At 45.4% G+C, this 21,188-nt stretch overlaps 2 protein-coding genes across 3 annotated transcripts in view; one reads left to right on the top strand and one right to left on the bottom strand.

The window, feature by feature from the left end:
- The window catches only part of CEP76 (centrosomal protein 76), a 55,928-nt gene extending 43,678 nt beyond the window's left edge, over window positions 1–12,250 (bottom strand). For both annotated transcript variants that reach the window (XM_056521523.1, XM_056521524.1), the window contains exons 1-2: window positions 12,114–12,250; window positions 2,723–2,878 (exon numbers count right to left, since the gene is read on the bottom strand). In XM_056521523.1, coding sequence (XP_056377498.1) covers window positions 2,723–2,878; window positions 12,114–12,176 — 219 coding nt within the window. In that variant the 5' untranslated portion in view covers window positions 12,177–12,250. The remainder of the gene's footprint in view (window positions 1–2,722; window positions 2,879–12,113) is intronic.
- A 150-nt stretch (window positions 12,251–12,400) lies between these two features.
- Window positions 12,401–20,776, top strand: PSMG2 (proteasome assembly chaperone 2). Its single transcript, XM_056521525.1, has 7 exons — window positions 12,401–12,599; window positions 15,120–15,291; window positions 18,444–18,502; window positions 18,599–18,717; window positions 18,791–18,964; window positions 19,697–19,817; window positions 20,571–20,776. The coding sequence occupies exons 1-7, from the start codon at window positions 12,543–12,545 to the stop codon at window positions 20,652–20,654; spliced, it is 786 nt and encodes a 261-aa protein (XP_056377500.1). The 5' UTR covers window positions 12,401–12,542; the 3' UTR covers window positions 20,655–20,776.
- Window positions 20,777–21,188: the final 412 nt, after the last annotated feature.

Here is a 21,188-nt window from a genome sequence, read left to right as displayed (position 1 = left end):
AAAAAAAAAAAAAAAAAACAAGCCCTCAAATGGGTCTGGAGGGAGAAAAATACAAATGTTAAAGCTCTGCGAATACCAGGAGGAAAAAGCAAAAAACGCAAAACTGGAAATTTCCTGTGTCCCAAGGCCAAAATGGGCTGCGTCCTTGAGGGGTTAAAGGGGTATTCCAGGCCAATTTTTTTTTATATATATATATATCAACTGGCTCTGGAAAGTTAAACAGATTTGTAAATTACTTCTATTAAAAAATCTTAATCCTTCCCATAGTTATTAGCTTCTGAAGTTGAGTTGCTGTTTTCTGTCTAACTGCTTTCTGATGACTCACGTCCCGGGAACTGTGCAGTTCCTATGGGGATATTCTCCCATCATGCACAGCTCCCAGAATGTGACATCATCACTGAGCAGTTAGACAGAAAACTTCAGAAGCTAATAACTATTGGAAGGATTAAGATTTTTTAATAGAAGTAATTTACAAATCTGTTTAACTTTCTGGAGCCAGTTGATCTATAAAAAAAAGTTTTGGCCTGGAATACCCCTTTAAAGTAGGGGCGTGGCTTGGAAGTAACTTAGGCAAGTCCTTCCCAAGGATCGGCACATGTGAAGCAGGGCCAGTATGTAATGCTTGCTGCATTTTTCCCACATTGGACCATATAGTTTATAAGGGGGCCAGGGTCGGTTTAGTTTACAGGGCGTGATGTTTATTTCATTATTATTATTAGCATGGGAGTTTTAAAATTTCTGATAACTTAAATTCACAAATGTATTTAACTAAAAAATGCTGATAAAACTATTTTACAAAAACTACATTAAAAAATAAAATTAAAATAAAAAGTAAATAATAGTAGAGCAAGCTAAACAATACAAAATTCAGGTCAAAATTCTGCAAGCTAAATGTGCTAAGTGGCACGATGTTTACACCCAGTAAAACCACAGATCAAGTCATCATGGAAAACTACATTTCAGAGGGTGTAATGTGTGATGATAGGGTTAAATATGGAACCGGTATAATATTTCTCCAAGCACGAGCACTGGTCCCACCACTGTGAATCTCTTAACAATAGACAAACCTATTCAGCAAAAAGTGTCACTGACTGAGAAGACAATACAGTAATAGGCCCCAATATAGTTATCTGTTATTTCAGCACCATGGACAGAGTTCCACAAAGCATACTCCCCAGCACACTGTGGCACAGCTGACAAGGCAACCATGTGACACCAGGTGGGCATCATTCATGGCTTCTATTTTAATTAATAAGACGCATGCACAATAGTCACTGTGCTTTGGCAATTGTACCTCTCCACATCTTATGTCATATTAGGTGGGAGTTTATGTCTCAAGGAACACCTTTACAAACTACCTTTCAAATCAGGAGACTTAAAAGGGGTACTCAGGCACTAAGACATCTTATCCCCTAAGGATCTTCCACTCCGCACCCAGTTAGAATCAGCCCCCGGAGCATGCTCGCTCCGGGTCTGATTACTGGCAATCACGGGGACGGTGGATAGTGATGTCAAGGCTCCGCCCCCGTGTGACATCACGCTCCGCCCCCTCAATGCAAGCCTATGGAGGGGGCGTGACAGCTGTCTTATGCCTCGCGCTCCCGTATGCCTTTCTATGCGCTCCCGTATGTAATTCATTTCAATGAGCCGGCTGGAGTGAAACGTTCGGTCGGCTAATTTTTTGCGCCGTATGAGCTTTTACAACTGGACCTAAAACCGTGGCTGACCACAGTTTTAGGTCTGGGGAAAAAGCACATACGGCGCAAAAATGAGCCGACCGGATCGAATGTTTCACTCTGGCCGGCTCATTGAAATGAATTACATACGGGAGTGCATAGAAAGGCATACGGGAGCGCGAGGTTTTAGCTCTCCCCCTTGCCGTATGCGCTCCCGGATGGGAGAAAACGTGATGTGAACCAGCCCTTACTGCAACCCTTTTCTGTGAGAAAAACTTCATTTTCTTGAAAAATTTCAGGGGTGCCAACATTTAAGGCAATTTTTTTTCGAGGACTTAATGATGACTCTTCTTTAGGACAGCACATCAATAATTTATCTGTTGAGGTCTGAAACAAATATATAGGACATAGCTCCTACTGAAGTCTTTATTTTGCTGGTTGGTGTTGGTCCTAGAAGTCAAACTTCCATGATCAATCACTAATGGTCTGAACACCGGCTGGCCTATCAACGCTAAAGCACCAGAAAACCCCTTTAACTATTCTAAGCAAGCAGCTGATAAAATGGTGGTATGTATCACTGAGGCTTCTTGCCTCAGAGACATAAGACTGGAGTTGGGGTCCAGGATATAAAGTCACTCCCAGGTCTGGTGTCCGGGTGTTGCAGTCCTGAAACCTGATCTGACAGGTGTGTGAGCCCAGCAAGAAAGCAGCAGAGAGGAGCTGCTCTGAAGTAAGACCACTTTGTCTCTGGTATGTTGGATACTATTGACTTCTAGGACTGAACCTGCCAAGCAGTTTATATATATGAACAGACCCTGATGTGAAGGACGTTTACGTTTCTATTATACTGCATGCGAATCTTATTTTTGTATGTGAATTGTTACAATAAACCCAAGACTACTGAACTGGGACACCTGACTGTTTGCTTGGTGACAATACAGTTTGATGTGCACAGTTCTACACTATAATAAACTGAAATACAACATACATTAACGTACACGTAGGAATTAGCTTTATTCGGAAACAAAACCAGGAAACCCATTTACCTCAAGGAAATGCAGTTCTTTCATAAAGTCATCAAGAATGCCTCTCCGCCTTAATGCCGCCATCACATCATCTTCTGAGAGGTTATGGCTTTCATCCCCTAATTCATCCTTTAGTGTCTCTGCAAGCACCTCACGGATTTTGCTATGAACATCCACCTATAACGAGAAAAGGAAACATTTCTAATCTACTGTAGATATGTTTGGAAGATATATCCTGGAGCTTTAACATTGTTCTTTTAAGTTATTATGTGCAATGCTCTGTATCTGAGAGATTATCATATTTGGAAATAAGTTGCGTTATTGCAGGCTGAAAGCTCGCGTTGGATCCGAGGCTATGTTGCGCTTCTTTTTACTGTTAAAAGGGATAATCCGCCCCTAGACATCTTATCCCCTATCCAAAGGATAAGGAATAAGATGTCTGATCGGGGGGGGGGGGACCCCGCGATCTCCCTGCTGCCACTGACGTTCGTTTAGAGCAGGTGTACTCGACTATTTTTAGTGAGGGTCCGCTTATTCAGGTCTGACATCCGGTAAAGGTCCGAGCTGAACGCTAAGGCCTGGTTCACACCTAGCACCCTCAGTGTCATGAAAGAAAGAGCAAACGAGAGACTGAAGTGTGGAGGATGTATGACCTGAATACTGCCACCCACTGTACCCCTGGTATATTACTGCCACACACTGTGCCCCTGAAAATAATTCTGCCACACATAGTACTCCCTGCAATATTACCGACACACACACACACACACACACACACACACACTCTTCCCCTGCAATATTACCGCCACACACTGTGCCCTATACCGACCAATTGTGCCACTGTGCCCCCCCCCCAGAATGAAGGGTGCCACTGTGCCCACCCCCAGAATGAAGGGTGCCACTGTGCCCCCCCCCACAATGAAGGGTGCCACTGTGCCCCCCCCCACAATGAAGGGTGCCACTGTGCCCCCCCTCCCACAATGAAGGGTGCCACTGTGCCCCCCCCCCACAATGAAGGGTGCCACACACTCTTCCCCTGCAATATTACCGCCACATACTGTGCCCTATACCGACCAATTGTGCCACTGTGCCCCCCCCCCCAGAATGAAGGGTGCCACTGTGCCCCCCCCCCCAGAATGAAGGGTGCCACTGTGCCCCCCCCCCCCCACAATGAAGGGTGCCACTGTGCCCCCCCCCCCCACAATGAAGGGTGCCACTGTGCCCCCCCCCCCCCACAATGAAGGGTGCCACTGTGCCCCCCCCCACAATGAAGGGTGCCACTGTGCCCCCCCCCCCACAATGAAGGGTGCCACTGTGCCCCCCCCCCCAGAATGAAGGGTGCCACTGTGCCCCCCCAGAATGAAGGGTGCCACTGTGCCCCCCCCAGAATGAAGGGTGCCACTGTGCCCCCCCCCAGAATGAAGGGTGCCACTGTGCCCCCCCCCAGAATGAAGGGTGCCACTGTGCCCCCCCCCCAGAATGAAGGGTGCCACTGTGCCCCCCCCCCAGAATGAAGGGTGCCACTGTGCCCCCCCCCCCAGAATGAAGGGTGCCACTGTGCCCCCCCCCCCAGAATGAAGGGTGCCACTGTGCCCCCCCCCCCCAGAATGAAGGGTGCCACTGTGCCCCCCCCCCAGAATGAAGGGTGCCACTGTGCCCCCCCCCCAGAATGAAGGGTGCCACTGTGCCCCCCCCCAGAATGAAGGGTGCCACTGTGCCCCCCCCAGAATGAAGGGTGCCACTGTGCCCCCCCCAGAATGAAGGGTGCCACTGTGCCCCCCCCAGAATGAAGGGTGCCACTGTGCCCCCACCCAGAATGAAGGGTGCCACTGTGCCCCCCCCCCCCCCCCCAGAATGAAGGGTGCCACTGTGCCCTTACATGAACTTTGCCACTGTGACTCTCCAGCTATGGCAAACTACAACTACCATCATGCACAGACAAAAGGTCATGATGTCAGTTGTAGTTCTAAAACAATTGGAGAGTCACACGTGGGGGGAACATTTATTTACCTGAGCTTTGGCTCCTGTCCGAGGTCTCACGCTGCTCTGGCCTCTTGTTGTAAGGCCTGGTCAGAGCAGACGATGCAGGCAGCGCTAATCACACCGCCTGCATCACAGGAGAATCACCGGGTGGCCGGGCAGGGAACACAGTGCAATCAAAAGGGAGTTTTCCAAGTTTGGCAACCACCAAGAGCTCCAGGGGTACAGTTTGCTTTTATACTTATATGTGCTTAATAACTGTGTCTGCAGCTCTTAGCAAAAAATACAACTGACAGATTCCCTTCAAATGACAAGAATCACCAGAAAACCCTTTTAAAGAAGTACTGTGGTGCAGAACAACATATCCCCTATCCAAAGGATAAGGGATACGTTTTTGATCGTGGGGGTCCAACCGGTGGGACTCTCCACGACCTCCTGCACGGCGTCCCGGCTCTCTTTATTAATGGTGCTGTGCTGACCTCTGCACGAAACTGTGGCCAACAGGCCCCCTCCATGTATTTCTATGGGAGAACCGGAGATCCAGCATTACTGCATCTACAGCTCTCCCACAGAGATAAAGGGAGGGGTGTGCTGATCGCTGCATCGTGCAGAGGTCGACAGTCTCCTTGCACTGAGTGGGGATCGCTCTATGCAAGAGGAAAGCTGGGTGCCTTGCAGGAGATCACAGGGGGTTCTAGCAGTCGGACCCCCTGCAATCAGACACTAATCCCCGATAAGTTGTCCTGCAGCACAGTACTCCTTTAACCTCTTAAGGACCAATGACGTTGTGGAACGTCATGGCACCCTGGGCTTTAAGGACCAATGACGTTCCACAACGTCATGGCATTTTCTGGTCTCTGCCGCGCCCCGGGCAGAGATCGGAACTGGATGCCTGCTGAAATCCTTCAGCAGGCATCCAGGGCAAACGCCGAGGGGGGCCATGTAGGCCCCCCATGTCGGCGATCGCCGCAAATCGCAAGGGAAATCGCCCTTGCGATCTGCGGCGATACCGGGCTGATCAGGTCTCTGGGACCCGACCGCCTGGTAATTTCGCATGATCCCGGCTGTCACAGACAGCCAGGACCATGCTGGAGCCTAGGAGCGAGGTGGCAAGCCGGCCACCTCCTCCGATCCCCCTGCGATCTGTCGGTTAGTTAACCGACCAATCGCAGGAGGGGGGCGGTTACTTCCTCCCGTCCTGCCCGGCCCCTTGAAGTCCGGAGAGGACGGGAGGAAGACCGGAGGACGCGGCGGGGGACGGGGGAGTGCTGGGGACCAGCCCCGGTACTTACCTCGTCCCTGAAGACCCGGATCCTGGCGGCGGAGAAGGCGGCGGCGGCGACAGGTGAGTAGATCTTCCGCCGCGGTCGGGCCCTTTACAGCAATGCACGTCGCCGTAAAGCGACATGCATTGCTGTAATGGGACCCTGTAAACTACAACTCCCAACATGCCCAGACAGCCCTTGGCGTCTGGGCATGCTGGGAGTTGCAGTTTTGCAACATCTGGAGGTCCACAGTTTGGAGACCACTGTGCCCTTCCAGATGTTGCAAAACTACACATCCTCAGCATGCCCTTACTGTCCAGGCATGCTGGGAGTTGTAGTTCTGCAACATCTGGCCCTTCAGATGTTGCAGAACTACAACTCCCAGCATGCCTGGACAGTTTTGGCATACTGGGAGTTGTAGTTTTGCAACATCTGGAAGGGCACAGATTGGGAACCACTGTATTAGTGGTCTGCAAACTAGTCCTCCAGATGTTGCAAAACTACAACTCCAAGCATGCAGGGAGTTGTAGTTTGGCAACATCTAGCTCTAAAGATGTTGCCAACTACTACTCCCAGCATGCCTGAGAATGCTGGGAGTTGTGGTTTTGCAACAACAGGAGGCACACTGGTTGGGAAACATTGTCGGTTTCCAAACTCAGTGTTTCCCAACCCGTGTGCCTCCAGCTGTTGCAAAACTATAACTACCAGCATGCACTGATGGACTGTGCATGCTGGGAGTTGTAGTTTTGCAACAGCTGGAGGTCCCCCCCCCCACTGTGAATTTACAGGATACATTCACATGGGCAGGGGGCTTACAGTGAGTATCAGGCTGCAAGTTTGCGATGCAGCAAATTTTGCGCGGCAGCTCTAACTCGCTGTAACCCCCCCTGCCCATGTGACTGTACCCTAAAAACACTACACTACCACAAAATAAAATAAAAAGTAAAAAAACACTACATATACACATACCCCTACACAGCCCCCCTCTCCTCCCCAATAAAAAATGAAAGCGCCTGGTACGCCACTGTTTCCAAAATGGAGCCTCCAGCTGTTGCAAAACAACAACTCCCAGTATTGCCGGACAGCCGTTGACTGTCCAGGCATGCTGGGAGTTTTGCAACAGCTGGAGGCACCCTGTTTGGGAATCACTGGGGTAGAATACCCCTATGTCCACCCCTATGCAAGTCCCTAATTTAGGCCTCAAATGCGCATGGCGCTCTCACTTTGGAGCCCTGTCGTATTTCAAGGCAACAGTTTAGGGTCACATATGGGGTATCGCCGTACTCGGGAGATATTGCCTAACAAATTTTGGGGGCTTTTTCTCCTTTCACCCCTCATGAAAAGGTGAAGTTGGGGTCTACACCAGCATGTTAGTGTAAAAAAAAATTTTTTTTACACTAACATGCTGGTGTTGCCCCATACTTTTCATTTTGACAAGAGGTAAAAGGGAAAAACGCCCCCCAAAATTTGTAATGCAATTTCTCCCGACTACGGAGATACCCCATATGTGGGCGCAAAGTGCTCTGGGGGCGCACAACAAGGCTCAGAAGGGAGAGTGCACCATGTACATTTGAGGTGATTTGCACAGGGCTGGCTGATTGTTACAGCGGTTTTGACAAACGCAAAAAAAAAAAAAAACCTCACATGTGACCCCATTTCGGAAACTACACCCCTCACGGAATGTAATGAGGGGTGCAGTGAGAATTTACCCCCCACTGGTGTCTGACAGATTTTTGGAACAGTGGGCTGCGCAAATTAAAAATTTTGTACAGCCCACTGTTTCAAAGATCTGACAGACACCAGTGGGGGGTAAATGCTCACTGTACCCCTTGTTACGTTCCTCAAGGGGTTTAGTTTCCAAAATGGTATGCCATGTGGGGGTTATTTTGCTGTCCTGGCACCATAGGGGCTTCCTAAATGCGACATGCCCCCCGAGCAAAATTTGCTCTCAAAAGCCAAATATGACTCCCTCTCTTCTGAGCATTGTAGTTTGCCCGTAGTGCGCTTCAGGTCAATTTATGGGGTACCTCCATACTCAGAAGAGATGGAGTTACAAATTTTGGGGGGTATTTTCTGCTATTAACCCTTGCATACATGTGAAATTTGGGTGGAAACACACATTTTAGTGAAATTTTTTAAACATTTTTTTACATATGCAAAAGTCGTGAAACACCTGTGGGGTATTAAGGCTCACTTTATTCCTTGTTACGTTCCTCAAGGGGTCTAGTTTCCAAAATGGTATGCCATGTGGGTATTTTTTCCTGTTCTGGCACCATAGGGGCTTCCTAAATGCAACATGCCCCCCAAAAACCATTTCAGAAAAACGTACTCTCCAAAATCCCCTCGTCGCTCTTTCGCTTCTGAGCCGTCTACTGTGCCCGACGAACACTTTACATAGACATATGAGGTATGTGCTTACTCGAGAGAAATTGGGCTACAAATATAAGTATACATTTTCTCCTTTTACCCCTTGTAAAAATTCAAAAATTGGGTCTACAAGAACATGCAAGTGTAAAAGATGAAGATTGTGAATTTTCTACTTCACTTTGCCGCTATTCCTGTGAAACACCTAAAGGGTTAAAACACTTACTGAATGTCATTTTGAATACTTTGGGGGGTGCAATTTTTATAATGGGGTCATTTATGGGGTATTTCTAATATGAAGACCCTTCAAATCCACTTCAAACCTGAACTGGTCCCTGAAAAATTGTGATTTTGGAAATTTTCTGAAAAATTGGAAAATTGCTGCTGAACTTTGAAGCCCTCTGGTGTCTTCCAAAAGTAAAAAATCGTAAATTTTATGATGCAAACATAAAGTGGACATATTGTATATGTGAATAAAAAAAAAAAAATTATTTGGAATATCCATTTTCCTTACAAGCAGAGAGCTTCAAAGTTAGAAAAATGCAAAATTTTCAATTTTTTCATCAAATTTGGGAATTTTTCACTAAAACGATGCAAGTATCGACAAAATTTTACCAATAACATAAAGTAGAATATGTCACGAAAAAACAATCTTGGAATCAGAATGATAGGTAAAAGCGTCTTAGAGTTATTAATGCTTAAAGTGACAGTGGTCAGATGTTCAAAAAACGCTCTGGTCCTAAGGTGTAAAATGGCCTGGTCCTTAAGGGGTTAATGATCCTGTTCACTTCTATTCCACCACATTTATTAACAAGTAGTGCTATGGAATCTCTGCAGAAATTCATTTTCCAGGTGCGGATCTCAATGATCGATGTTAGGGGAGAATTTGTTTTTTTATACACTCCTCCAAGGAAATAAATGAAAGGATCCTGTCCAAATGGAAAATACAGTGGTCCCTCAAGTTACAATATTAATTGGTTCCAGGACGATTGTATGTTGAAACCATAACTCTATGGAAACCTGGTAATTGGTTCTGAAGCCACCAAAATGTCATCCAAAATAGGAAAGAGTGAGGAGTAAAGAAAAATGAGTAGATAACATATAGATACAGCAAGTCCTTACATATAATGCCCCTTTCACACTACAAAATTACTCAGTTTTAAAGATCTGTATGAAGTTCCGACTGAAAATCAGCTGAAAACGGCAGTAACAAAATCCCATTATAGTCTATGGGATTTTTCTAATAGCCGTTTTAACTTGTTATTAATAACGGCCGTTATTTTGTGACGAAAGATAGTAACGGAAGAAATAGTGCACGCGTAATTTCTCCCGTTACTATCCCCCGTCACAAAATAACGGCCGATATTAATAACGGGCTATAACGGCTTTTAGAAAAATCCCATAGACTATAATGGGATTTTGTTACTGGCTTTTTCAGCTGATTTTCAGACGGAACTTAGTACGGATCTTTAAAAATGGAGTAATTTTGTTGTGTGAAAGAAGCCTTAAGAATTATAAAGAACTGCTGGGAGCTGTAAATCACTGTTTATGTAGAGGACGGGAGCTTCTTCAGGGTCCTGTACAGTACACAAAGTCCTAAAAAAGTGAAATGGAGCCGCCCTCACCTGGTGTCCGAAGGAACAGGTAACTGTGGCACAGGTAAAGTGTACAGAACATGTAATACCTCCCTGTACTGTAGGGGGCGCTACCAGACACCAGTCAGTGCATGCGCTTCAGGAATACATTTGTTTTATCAGTGAACTGTCCATTCTAATTGGTCAGATCTTCCATTGACACGTTTCACAGATCAGGACTGTTTGTACATTGTATGTTGAGTCTGGTTTCAAGTTACAATGGCCCAGAAAAGACCATTGTATGTTGAGGCCATTGTATAAGTATACCATCTACACTTACAATATAAGCACTGACTTGTTAAAGGCGTCTTATCCCTATCGCATCCACATCACAATTTACAGATCATAAAATTAGATGGTGTAAAAATCGGATGAAATATAAGGCTTAAAATTTAAATCAGGATGTTTCAAAAGGTTTTTTTATTGTATAGATCCAAAAATTGGATGTGACTTCGATCCAATTTTTTATCTGGATGGAAAAATCCTGGTCAAGCCCCATTTTCTATCAGATAAAAAAAAAAAATAAATAAAAAAAAAAGGCTTGAATCATGGGGTATAAGTTTGACAGGATTATTCACTGAAGGTCAATGGATACGTTTGGATACGCCATGGCGCACAATTTCTATTATATCGCACAGGCAATTCGGATATATAAATCGTGATGTGAATACACCCTAGTCCATAGTGATAAATGTCTGATCGGTGCGGGTTAGTGTTTCCCAACCAGTGTTCCTGCAGCTATTGCAAAACTACAACTTCCAGCATGACCGGACAGCCTTCGGCTGTCCGGGCATGCTGGGAGTTGTAGTTTTGCAGACAGCTGAAGGCATCCTGGGAAACCCTGCACAGAAGAGGTCACTGCGTTCTTGTGACTATCAGAGGCTCCAGTGGTTGCATCCTACAGGGGGTCCCACCGACCATGGGAAAAACATACCTACAAACCATGACAACGCACAGGTGCTGTAGACAACTAAGATTAGTAGGCTGCATTCACACCACGTTTTTGGCAATGCAGTTCCCGTATACATTTTCAATGTGGAAACCGTATTGAAAACCGTATGCATTGACTCTCCATTGAAAACTGTATGCCAAAAGATGCCTCAGGGTTGTGTCTGTTTTGCATCCTGTACAGTTTTGTCAGTTTTTTTCCCGTGCCAAAAACCGTAGCCTACCACGGTTTTTGGGCCAGGTGAAAAACCATATATTTAACATGGGAGTCAATGGGAACCGTACAGAACCATATGTGCGTACGGTTCCATCCGGTTTTTGACTTTGCACAGGTTTTTTTCTTGGAATTTCAATCAAACAAAGGAAACTTTATTCATAATGGAGCGAAAAGTTAAAAACACACTTTTTTTTCTTTAAAAAAAACAGATGCAACCGGACATCAGTTTTTTAAACCGTATACGGGTTCAAATTTGTACTCGTATTTTGATACAGTTTAGTCAGGTTTTGAGGAATCCGTTTTTCATCAAAAACCTGATACGGGAACTGTATTGCAAAAACATGGCGTGAATGCAGCCTTAGGCTGCATTCACATCTCGTTTTTGCAATACGGTTCCCGTATCAGGTTTTATGGAAAAAAAAAAAAAAAAAAAAATTATGTCTCAAAACCGGACCGAACTGTATACAACCGTGTACAACCGTATAGACCTCTGTACAGTTTTAAACTGTATACCGTTTGAAAACAGATGTCCGGTTGCATACGGCTTAATAAGTTCTTTGGAAAAAAAAACGGATACGGTTTTATGTTTGTCCTTAATTAAATAAAGTTCTTCTTGTTCTATTTGTGGGAAGAACTTTCGGCGTGCACTGCGCATGTGCAAACTGCAAACCGTATGGTGCAAACCAGATGGAACCGTACGCACATACAGTTCTGTACGGTTCCCATTCACCACCATTTAAAAAAAAAAAAAATGTATACAGGTTGTATCCGGTTCTTCACCAGGACATAAAACCATAGTAGACTAACTGATAAAACCGTAAATGATGCAAAACGTACACAACCGGATGCTACGGTTGGCATACGGTTTTCCATGGCATGTCTATACATACGGTTTGCGATACGGTTCCATACGACATGTAAATGCAGCCTATTAGACATGTTTATTCGCATGCACTGGAGCACAACAACTACCAGGTTAGCACAGTTCCCCTGCCCGCACTCACCCAGCTCAGCTGCTCATGGACGATCCGCCTCAGCTCCGCGGCTTTCTCGGGCGGTAGGGACATGTTATCAGGGACTATCCCGTACACCTATGAGCCTGGAGCACCAACATAGGCTGACACGTCCGCCCCTCCCCAGCCCCGCACAGCGGAGTCTATTGGCTGCAGGCAGCGGCTGTTGTCCCGTAGCGGGCTGAACGGCGGGAGGCTGCCCAGTCACCGCCTGACTGAAATATCACTAGGCACCTATCTCTTTTGACGCTGTCTCTATGCAGGCATTTGGTTGAGGATCAGTAGGGCCTTTCAGGATGCCATCGTTAGACAGGCATCTCTTAGACAGCTGTATCCCATGACAGCAGGGTCCTGATAGACGCTGACTTTAGTGACGTCAATAGTACGCGCCACGGGAGATCCAGTGTACGGTGCTCAGTCATGTTCGTGCCAGCGGCTGGTGAATGGCTTCCCCCGGCGGACTGCACTCTGCTCCTGGTAACCATACTGTCTGCTGTAGACTCTGACTCCTTATACTGTACACCGGGCGAGCTAGTGTAAAGTGGGGGAGATGCTTTTCTCAGTTGCCATATATGGGGAGATTTATCAAAACCTGGGCAAAGAAAAAGTTGTCCATAGCAACCAATCAGATCGCTTCTTTCATTTTGTAGAGGCCTTGTTAAAAATGAAAGCAATCTGGTTGTTATGGGTAACTTTTCCTCTGGACAGGTTTTGATAACTCTTCCCCTCACTCCTTATACTGTACACCGGGCGAGCTAGTGTAACGTGGAGAAATGTCTAGATGCTTTTCTCAGTTGCCATATATGGGGGAGATTTATCAAAACCCGTGCAAAGAAAAAGTTGCCCAGTTGTCCATAGCAACCAATCAGATCGCTTCTTTCATTTTGCAGAGGCCTTGTTAAAAATGAAAGAAGCAATCTGATTGGTTGCTATGGGTAACTTCCTCTGGACAGGTTTTGATAACTCTCCCCCTCACTCCTTATACTGTACACCGGGCGAGCTAGTGTAACGTGGAGGAATGTCTAGATGCTTTTCTCAGTTGCCATATATGGGGGAGATTTATCAAAACCCGTGCAGAGGAGAAGTTGCCCAGTTGCCCATAGCAACCAATCAGATTGCTTCTTTCATTTTTCACAGACCTTCCTAAAAATGAAAGAAGCAATCTGATTGGTTGCTATGGGCAACTCAGCAACTTTTCTTCTTGACAGGTTTTGATAAACCTCCAAGATTTATCAAACTTGTGAGAGAAAAATTGAGTGATTTTTCCCACAGCAGCCAATCGCAGCTCAGCGAACGAGCTCTGTTAAAGAGAAACCTGAGCTGTGATTGGTCGCTGTGGGAAATCACTATTTTTCTAACACGGTTTGATAAATCTGGGCCATAGTGTTTACTTACCGGGGTGCCCCTAGCTGTTGCAAAAGTACAACTCCCAGCACTATCCAGGCGTGCTCAGAGTTGTAGTTTTGCAACAGCTGGAGGCACCCTGGTTGGGATACAGTGGCTTAGGCTGTGTTCACATTAGTGTTTTTTCCCTCACTAGCAGAAGTTCAGTTATTGGCAAGATTGGAGCAGGATACAAAGCGGACAGTCCCCCCCCCCCCCCCCAAGTGAGCGGGTTTGGCCAGCATGAGAAGGGAGACCTGTCAAGACTGTCATTTTATTCCCCCATGGCTAGGGCGCAACAATTAGGGGGGTATTTGTCAAGAGTGGTGTAGGTGCATGTCTTTTTACCCCATTGAAGGAGATGTCCGGTGCGGATTATTCTTATTCCATCCTGCCCACGTTCCCCCGGAGCTCTGCAACAGCTGATCGGTCGACCAGGCTGTCTACTTACTACTTCCCTTAGCCCGGGACGGCACTTCAGCCTATCACCGGCTGAGGCGGGACATCGCTGCGGCCAGTGATTGGATGAGGGGCCATGTGACTCCCCTCCTAGGAGTCCTCCTCTTCTGTGTGTCCAGCTTATTGTAGAAGCTAAGGGCATGTGACTTTTCTCATCTATCTAGTGAGGACTGTCGTGTGGTACCTGGCGATTTATCACAAAAAATAGAATCTTAGTATTAGCTGCTTGAGATTACGTGTTTGTAAAATCCTGTGATTATGGTTGGGTCTGGGGCTAGGCCAATAGTAAAATGCAAGTGCACTTTAATTTCACTATTGGTCTAGCCCCAGACCCAACCCCCGTGTGTTTGTGTATAATATGGTGCCTGGCGCAGAAACATAAAAAAACCTGATGAATACCGAGCCTTGGACCCCTGTAGATCTGCCGTAGATCCCAGTTCTCCCCGTTGTTCTTTACTGTAGGACCTTCCCACACAGCCAATCACTGGCCTTTATGGTGTCCTGTCTCGGCCAGTGATTGGCTGAGAATGAAGGCCCTGCAGCCGGCTGCTTGACTCTTAAGATGAAAGCTAGAGATGAGCGAAGTCACAAACTTCTCGGCTCGGCAGTTGCTGACTTTAGCCTGCATAAATTAGTTCAGCTTTCAGGTGCTCCGGTTGGCTGGAAAAGGTGGATACAGTCCTAGCAGAAAATCTCCTAGGACTGTATCCATCTTTTCCAGCCCACCGGAGCACCTGAAAGCTGAACTAATTTATGCAGGAAAAGTCAGCAAACGCCGAGCCACAAGGTTTGTGACGAATCGAATCACTGTAACTTTGCTCATCTGTAATGAAAGCAGAGAACTCACCGGGACTGCTCAGAGGAGAACAGGATCTGCCACAGACCAATAGGGAACCAGGGCTAGGTAAGCATCAGTTTGGTTTTTTTTTGCTTGTTTTTTTTTTATGTCCCCCCCCAATGCCCTATCACTAAGGGGGATGAACTTAACAGGGGGAGATTGGACATGAAATAGAAAGGATTTCACCATTTGTTTATTACATCAAAATCACAATATTTACCTCCGAAAACGCATTATAACATTTTCCTCAAATTGTGCAGCCCTACTAGGAAGCAGGTATACTTCTGTCTAGTGATTATCTTGCACTTTTCTTTTAGCCTGCTGTGTCTGTAGGAAATGTTGGACAGCTTGCTGTTGACCTTATAATCTCCACGCTGGTTTTACCAAAGGTTGGGTATTTTTACACGGACTGTCTGGTACCTATGGTGGGTAATAATCCATATGCTACTAATGAAGAACATGCAAAGGAGCTGTGCACAAACGCTGAAGGTGGGTATGTTAGCAATAAATAAATGTTATAAAATATTTTTTTAAAGGGGTATTCCCATGTGGACATTTATGACATATATACAAGATATGCCATAAATGTCCAATAGATATAGAGGAGCTGGCAGCAGACCTTCATAATCACCAAGATTGTTTTTATAGAACTTGGGTATACGGGGTGTTTTTTCCAACAATCAGACTAAAATAAGGCCATTATATGAGACAAGACAGCCCTCTCAGTGTCAGACCCCACCCCCCCCCCCCCTTTTTTTTTATTTTATTTTTTCATCCACTCTATTTTACTTTGTTTGCTTTGGCTTTTTTTCTTGGCTGACTCTCTATGGCCAGTGTTTTCTGACTAATTGCCACAACCTTTTTGTTTGGCCTGTTGGTCAGCTTTATATGTGGGCTTTTACGTTGTTTATATTAGTAATGAAAAAGAATATTAATATTATTAATAAATGCCCAATAGACATAGGTCCCATCTCTAGGACTCGCAGCTCTGTAAAAAGCAAGGGCACCCAGGCCCCCTCTAGCTTCTTTGTGGCCGGCAATAATGGCACTGATGGTTGTTTTATGCAGTTTGTCAGCACACATGAAGTTCAAGGGGTACTCTAGCTAAAGACATCTTATCCCCTATCCAAAGGATAAGGGATAAGATGTCTGATCACAGGGGGCCCACTACTGGGACCCCCACGATCTCCGTGCAATACCCGCATTCTATGCAGGGCTGCTGCTCCAGTCTCGGAAACCTCCGTGTTTCCAGGACGAGAGATGTGATGTCATGCCATGCCCCTTAGTGACATCATTCCCCCTCCCATAGATATGAATGGAGAGGGCGTCGCATGATGTCACGTCTCCAGTTCCGGAAACACAGAACTTTCTGAGGCTAGACAAGATAAGACATCTTTGGCCAGAATACCGCTGTAACCGAAGAAATGCTAAGAGAATGTAGTTTGTGTAACTTAAACCGTTAACTCAGAAGCCGCGGTGAATTGAAGTTACATAAACTGTGTAAAACAGTCACCAAGGTTGTTTTTGGCTTCCTGACTACCTCTGATGGCCACAAGACAGAGGGCCCTTGATCTCAACATAGGTTTAGGTTAGGTACAAAAGTTGAAACTTGCATCTATTCCACATTTATGGCATATTATGGAGAAATGCCATAAACATTTAAATGGGAATACCCCTTTTATGGTGTATTCACGCGTACAGTATCCTATGCATATTAGATGCGCAGCATTTAAAGCTGCTGATTGGTTGCTGTGTTCAGTCATTTGGTTTACATTCAACTTTGCAGCATAAAATCTGCAGACATCCAATATGCACAGGAACCTGTATGTGTGAATACACCCTAAGCGTGCGTTCACACATACAGGACCCTGCGCAGGATTTGTAACTGCAGATTAGAATCTGTGCTCATTCAGTTTACATTGAAATCAACAGCAGAAATTCCTGTGCATCTAATCTGCGTACGTGTGAACGTACCTTCAAGGTGTATTTTATTTTTATTAAACTAAATGGCTCCAGAGCTGTGCAAATGAATAACATTACTGTATAGGAGCCAGTGCTCCTTACAAATGACATTCTATAAAAATGTAAATGCATTTGGCATCCCCACAAACACAATAGTCTTGTCTTTCGATAGGGAAACAAAGGAGACTTAACAGATGAAGCATTAATGGGAACCTGTCGCTATCAAAATTAAAGGAGAACTCCAGCCAAAACTAACTTCTCCCCTATCCACATGAAAGGGTATAAGTAGCTGATCGCAGGTGGTTTGACTGCTGAGACTCCCCCCGCAATCTCTGAAATGGCTGTCTCATTAATTTCTAAGGAAGCACCGAAAAGACCGGAGTACAGCACAAAATGAATGGAGCGAGTGCCGTGTATCAGTAGATCATACTCTCCTTACTGACAGCTGGGGTCCCGTTCCAGAGATTGCGCAGGTCCCAATGGTCGGACGATCTGCTACTTCTCCCCTACTTCTCCCCTATCACAAACTTGTCATGTTATACTAATAGAGTATCTGAATAGAATGATCTAAAGTAATGTGCTAAAAGATTCAGTATAACTTGTCATTTATTGATCTAAATCTCTGTCAGTGACTGAGTAGGACCACCCACCCAAATCCTTTACCAGAATTAGCAGAGATTTCGGACAAGAAATGACAAGTTATATCAAATCTTTTTAAACACTACTATATATCTATCAGTTCAGATCTTCCAGCTGTGTAAAATAATGTAGATTGTATAAGGTTCCCTTTATTATGTCCATTAAAACATGTGTCGTCTTCTTATGGAGCACCTAAAATCTAGCCACAGCTTTCCTGGGAGACTGTGAATGCCTGATTCAGGTAGTACTTATATAGGGGTTCCTGAGCCATAATGTATTCCAAGCTATGTATTGTTTCCTAATGTCATATACAGTGGTCCCTCAAGTTACAATATTAATTGGTTCCAGGACGACCATTGTATGTTGAAACCATCATATGTTGAGACCAGAACTCTATGGAAACCTGGTAATTGGTTCTAAAGGCACCAAAATGTCATCCAAAAATAGGAAAAAGTGGGAATTAAAGAAAAATAAGTAGATAACTAATACAGATAAAGCAAATCCTTACATATAAAAGTAAGAAAGATCTGCTGGGAGCTGTAAATCACTGTCTGTCAGTGCTTTCCAACCAGGGTGCCTCCAGCTGTTGCAAAACTACAACTCCCAGGATGCCCGGACAGCCAAAGGCACGCTGCTTGGGAAACACTGGTCTATGTAGAGGACAGGATCTTCTTCGGGGTCCTGTACAGTACAGGCAATGTCCTAAAAAAGTTACATGGAGGCGCCCTCACCTGGTGTCCAAAGGAGCAGCTAACCCTGGTACAGGTTAAGTATACAGAACATGTAATACCTCTCTGTACTGTAGGGGGCGCTACCAGACATCAGAATACAGGAGTTTTACCATTAAAATGTCCATTCTGATTGGTCGGTTTTTCCGGCCATTGACACGTTTCACAGATCTGGACTGTCTGTACCTTGTATGTTGAGTCTGGTTTCAACTTACAATGGTCCAGAAAACACCATTGTATGTTGAAACTATTGTATGTTGAGGCCATTGTAAGTTGAGGGATCACTGTACTTATTTGTATTGTCCTCTACAGTATATGCATCATCTGACAAGAAGCTTGCTGTCCTGCAGATCAGATCTCCACTAATAAAGGTAGTAGTGATGCTGGTCATGCTAGAAATATAATCATTTGAGATGGGTTTCACTAGTCTTTAGTGTGACTCAATTTTTTTTTGTCTCTCTGTAAAGAAAAAATCCAGGGCTTTCTGCCAAGCTTTAACCAGCTGGATGAAGACGTGTGCATTCAGCAGAGTAGTTCTTCTGTCCAGCAGCCACGCATACCAACGTGATGACAGACAGCTTTCTGGGTATGGTTAGGGTTGCTTTAAGGCATCCTTGGTAGTCTGGATAATATTACAAGAATGAACCTATATTCTGCAGGACTCCTTTTCGCTACTTAGTCACTCCGGCTTTGCAGACTTCGGTGGCAGACACGATGAAGGCATTGGAGTGGAAGGAAATGGAGAAGTTGTCTTTATATCCAGGCATAAATGATGAGGAGAAAAAGATTTCCATCCCCGGAGGAGGTTTAACTAAGCATTTGTTTGAAGACTGGTATGTTTCCCTTGTGTCTTATGTCAATTTGCTTTTAAAGGGGTATTCCACCGAATAGAAGATAAGTGTCTGATTGCAGGGGGTTCAACCTCCCCTCCCCATATCCAAACCAGGCAAGCAGCCATGGGGTCAGCACATGCTCCATGCATTGAGTGTACAGACCTTGGGTATCTCCTGTGCTCCCATAGATAATGCATGTTTAATATTATTTGGTATAAATTTGTGCATACAATTAAAGTGGTACTCCGCCCCTAGACATTTTATCCCCTATACAAAGGATAGGGGATAAGATGTCAGATCGTGGGGGTCCCGCTGCTGGGGACCCCGGGGATCTCGGCTGCAGCACCCACCTCAACGGCTTCCGGCAACACTGGAGGCTTTGGATCCCGACCACGCGAGCGAAAGAGCGTGACGTCACGACTCCGCCCCATGTGATGTCACGCCCCGCCCCTCAATGCAAGTCTATGGGAGGGGGCGTGGCGGCCGTCACGCCCCCTCCCATAGGCTTGCATTGAGGGGGTGGAGCCGTGACGTCACAACGCTCCGGCCCCGTGATCGACAGTAATCAGACCCGGAGCGAACTGAGGGACTGATTTAACGGGGTGCGGCATGCAAGATCACGGGGGTCCCCAGCGATCAGGCATCCTATCCTTTGGATAGGGGATAAGATGTCTAAGCGCCGGAGTACCCCTTTAACATTGTGAGGTTTTCTTTTTCTTTTTTGTACCACAGCTGTTCTGAGAGCATACACATGGCTGTTGTTCTGAAATTCTGTTCTGAAGGTGACAACATCCCTGATGCTTTTGATCTTCTTGCTCATGTGAACCGATGGCTTCATTTGCTTGATCTTCCAGTAAGTAACTATACCATCTTCATTCTTGCAGTCAGAGGGGGGTCCTATAGGTCAGATAACAAACACAATCATAAAGAAATGGCCTAGCCTGGCAATATGGCATCACTTTGACATGGAAATAGCCTTTATGTTTGTTGAAATAACATGTTTACAATGTATGAAAAATACATTAAGCGACACTTGTACTACAGTGGTCCCTCAACATACGATGGTAATTCGTTCCAAACGACCCATCGTTTGTCGAATCCATCGTATGTTGAGGGATCCGTGCAATGTAAAGTATAGTAAGTTACACTCGCCTGTCCTCACCGCTCCCAATGCTGTCCCAGGGGCTCCCGATGCTGTCCCGCTGCTCCGGCGTCTTCTTTGGGATCCTCGGGCTTCTTCCGCATCTTCTCCAGTGTCTGGGCCTCGCTTTCTGGTGACATTATTACGCTGCTGCGCTGGCACGGCGTGCGTAGTGACGTAATAACGACGCCGGAAAGCGAGGCCCGGACCCTGGAGAAGATGCAGAAGACGCCGGAGGATCCCGAAGTGGACCCGGAGCAGCGGATATAGGTAAGTGAACCTGTCTGGGATGCTTAAACTGCTATCCGACAGCAGCTTAAGCATTTTGCGCTGTCGGATAGCAGTTAATGCGATGGCCCCGACATATAAAAGCATCGTATGTCGATTTTATCATATGTTGGGGCCATCGCATGTCGAGGGGGTTACTGTATTCACATCTGACCTTAACACATTGAATGTTTTTAGGGTGAAGTTGGAACAACTTCCTGGAAGATACCAAGCTCCTGGAGATTACTGTTTGGCAGCGGACTTCCATCTGCACTTTTCTAACACAGCTGTTGGATTACAGTGGAATGAATATGCACTTTTACATTGGTTCAGATGGATTAGAAGACCATTCTTTGCTGAATCATTTTTATACCCTGTTATAAAGAATGAATGTTTTCTAAGTTTTTGGTGACTTCGCTAATTTATTTGTCTGCATTGTTACTCCTGTTCAACTGTGCACCGATAGCATCTATACAGAGCTCTGTTTTGTCTATGAACAGCGGAAAACACGAGTGATAAGCAAAGAGAAAACACAACTGCTCAGAGCTATGTGTGTGAGAAGTCTACTTAGGCGCTCTTTCTTTTATATTTTTCTTTTTTTTTAAGATCCATTCATAGCTTTGGCATAAAAAGAAAAAAAAAAGAAAACGTGTTCCTATCAAAAGAACATCAAGGGGCACCAAAACAAAACTTTCATAGTTGCATATCTCCAAGAAATAAGAAAATGAGGGAGAACTCACCCTCTGTAGTCTTTTAAATGGGCACTGTCATGAAATAAAAAAAATTGATATGTTGTAGTACTTAAGTACTACAACA

Source organism: Hyla sarda, chromosome 5 (assembly GCF_029499605.1).
Source record: "Hyla sarda isolate aHylSar1 chromosome 5, aHylSar1.hap1, whole genome shotgun sequence".
In the NCBI taxonomy this organism is placed as follows: Eukaryota; Metazoa; Chordata; class Amphibia; order Anura; family Hylidae; genus Hyla; species Hyla sarda.
The sequence above is the reverse complement of the archived record's forward strand: the minus strand, read 5'-3'. Positions and strand labels throughout refer to the sequence as shown.

What these genes read in the sequence shown, in the direction of transcription:
- PSMG2 (XM_056521525.1), top strand. Translation starts at nt 12,543, where the DNA reads ATGTTCGTGCCAGCGGCTGGTGAATGGCTTCCCCCGGCGGACTGCACT. An exon ending in GATGACAGACAGCTTTCTGG is followed by an intron (nt 18,718 to 18,790) that starts GTATGGTTAGGG and finishes TATATTCTGCAG; the next exon opens with GACTCCTTTTCGCTACTTAG. An exon ending in TTCATTTGCTTGATCTTCCA is followed by an intron (nt 19,818 to 20,570) that starts GTAAGTAACTAT and finishes GAATGTTTTTAG; the next exon opens with GGTGAAGTTGGAACAACTTC.